Raw genomic sequence first — 2,238 nt, 5'->3', positions numbered from 1 at the left:
CTCAAAAAAGAAAATGAATTAGATGAAATGGATGATATACATCTAGATAATTCTGATAATAGTAATGATAGCTATGCGCATGATTCTACTAAATTACAAGATATGGAGGATGATAAAGAATTTTTACTTGAACTTGTACATGCAATGAAAAACTACCCCAGTTTATGGGATATACATAATTTGGATTTTAACAATTATAAAATGCGTGAACAACATTGGAGAGAAATCGAGACAAAATTACAGGATTTCAAACGTAATATTAATACTTTTTAGTTGATAAAAAGCAGTAGTACCTGTATTTTTATTAAACAAAAACTAAAATATTATGTACTACTGAGTCAAAATTAATATATATATAATTTATTCAATACAAATAATTTTTAATTATATATTTTAGGTGATTTGAAAACAATTAAATTACGTTGGCGTTTGGCAAAGTTTAGTTACATGTGCATACGACTCGAGGATCACATCACAACAGAAGATAACACCTATTCGAAATGTTTAAAGAACTTGCCTGTAGACGAAATGTCATATTTATGTTTCTGAAAAAATGTAAAACTGAATTAATTTGAAAAATATCTATTACTAAGTAACTTTAAAGTTTAGGTTACTTTACATAAATCATGTATTTTTTGAAATAATTAATCTTAAGATTCGATTGATCGATTTAAGACATATAAACATAATAAGCTTAAATATATAGTATATATATTTAATAATATTTTAAAGTATATTAATATAATTATCAATAATACATAATAATCTCAATATTCTCGATTTAAGATTTAATGTAATATATATCATTATTATTATTATTATTGCAATATTTGTAAGTTTATTTAACATTATAAAATTCCTTTTAACGATTCTTAGAGATAAATAATATAGTATATTATTATCAATTTAAGTATTAATATATATTATTACACAGGTTATTAATAATATAAAATAAAATGCATATTATTATATATTTGCGATCATTTTATTTCTAAATGTCTATTTTTAAATCAATATTTTGTTTAATTTTATAATGTTTGTTGATATTGAATTTGAACCGAAAACCGGAACCTAACCAAAAAAAATATATCTGTTTATTTGGGATCAGTACCGTTTAGTTTGGTACCTCAATATATACGCACATTTTTTTTCTGTTTTTAAGCTTTAATATATTGAGTTTGACTAAAGAGTTAAAGAATATTTTTTATTTATAAACATAGAAGTTTATTTTTTTCGTTTTTTGAATAAATTCGTGAATTGTGCTTTTTCAAAAGAATTAATAAAACAATGACAAAAAAAACTTAGTTGTAATTGAAATATTTTAAAAGTAATTACTCGAAACTGAAACGACCACTGATATTTATCCGAAACCAAACCGAACTGATATATTTTTTTTAATTAAAACTGGATTAAACAAAATTCCGAAGCATTGGTTTTAGTTGAGACAAATTTATTTCGAGTTTAAATCACGAATAAACCAAAAAGATATTTTGTTACAAAAAAATAGTATATAAGCTTATAAATCTCAAATATGTATATCAAATGTCAATAATTGCTTAGAGTATTATAATAATAAGTATACGTATATAACAATGAAAATAATATAAAAGTGTATATATATAATCTGAAGAAACGCCCAACTAAATGTGTAACGAAATTTCTTACCAGTTAAAGAGGGTGATTAAATCAGTACTATATATTTGTTAAACGTTATGGCACGCATTTCTTTTTTGGTTTTGTTTTTTTTCACCATATTCCCATCAAAATTAACATTTACGTTTAAAATTATCATGGAAAGAAAAAGGCAAACTTTAAATTTCAATAACGAAAGTTTTATACAGTTTTGCCGCGGGAGGTTAAAAAAACATACGTATTGGTTGTAATTTGACCGGTTCCGAGTTCTAAGACTGGCACTTGTAGTCCCAGAATTATATCGGACTTATAGAACCAATTTACCACAGCGGGCCATTATTTGTGCTCCAGTGGGCTTTCTTGGTAAACAAGGCCGCCACTCCAACCTGTAGAACTAATGAATATTTTCTAAGTCGCTGAGTTTTTGGCAAAACTCGAAATATTCGTATGGTGAATCAAAAAATTCAATAATAAAATTTTGTTGCTGTAATTCACTGCTATTCTAAAACTCATCAATTTAAAAAATAATCAATCGGGTTAATTTTTTCGTATTGCGTGATATATATGATAAACATAATTAATTGCGTCAAATGGTTGTGTTTACAA

General features: G+C 24.8%; 1 protein-coding gene across 1 annotated transcript; it reads left to right on the top strand.

Annotated features, from left to right (window-relative positions):
* The first annotated feature begins 6 nt into the window (after positions 1 to 6).
* On the top strand, positions 7 to 578 carry LOC119685507. Its single transcript, XM_038099805.1, has 2 exons — positions 7 to 253; positions 398 to 578. Exons 1-2 carry the CDS (start codon positions 28 to 30, stop codon positions 547 to 549), a joined length of 378 nt encoding a protein of 125 aa, XP_037955733.1. The 5' UTR covers positions 7 to 27; the 3' UTR covers positions 550 to 578.
* Positions 579 to 2,238: the final 1,660 nt, after the last annotated feature.

The sequence above is a fragment of the Teleopsis dalmanni genome, chromosome 2 (genome assembly GCF_002237135.1).
Source record: "Teleopsis dalmanni isolate 2A chromosome 2, ASM223713v2, whole genome shotgun sequence".
NCBI classification, from domain to species: Eukaryota; Metazoa; Arthropoda; class Insecta; order Diptera; family Diopsidae; genus Teleopsis; species Teleopsis dalmanni.
Note: the sequence above shows the minus strand (reverse complement) of the source record. Positions and strands in the feature narration are given on the sequence as shown.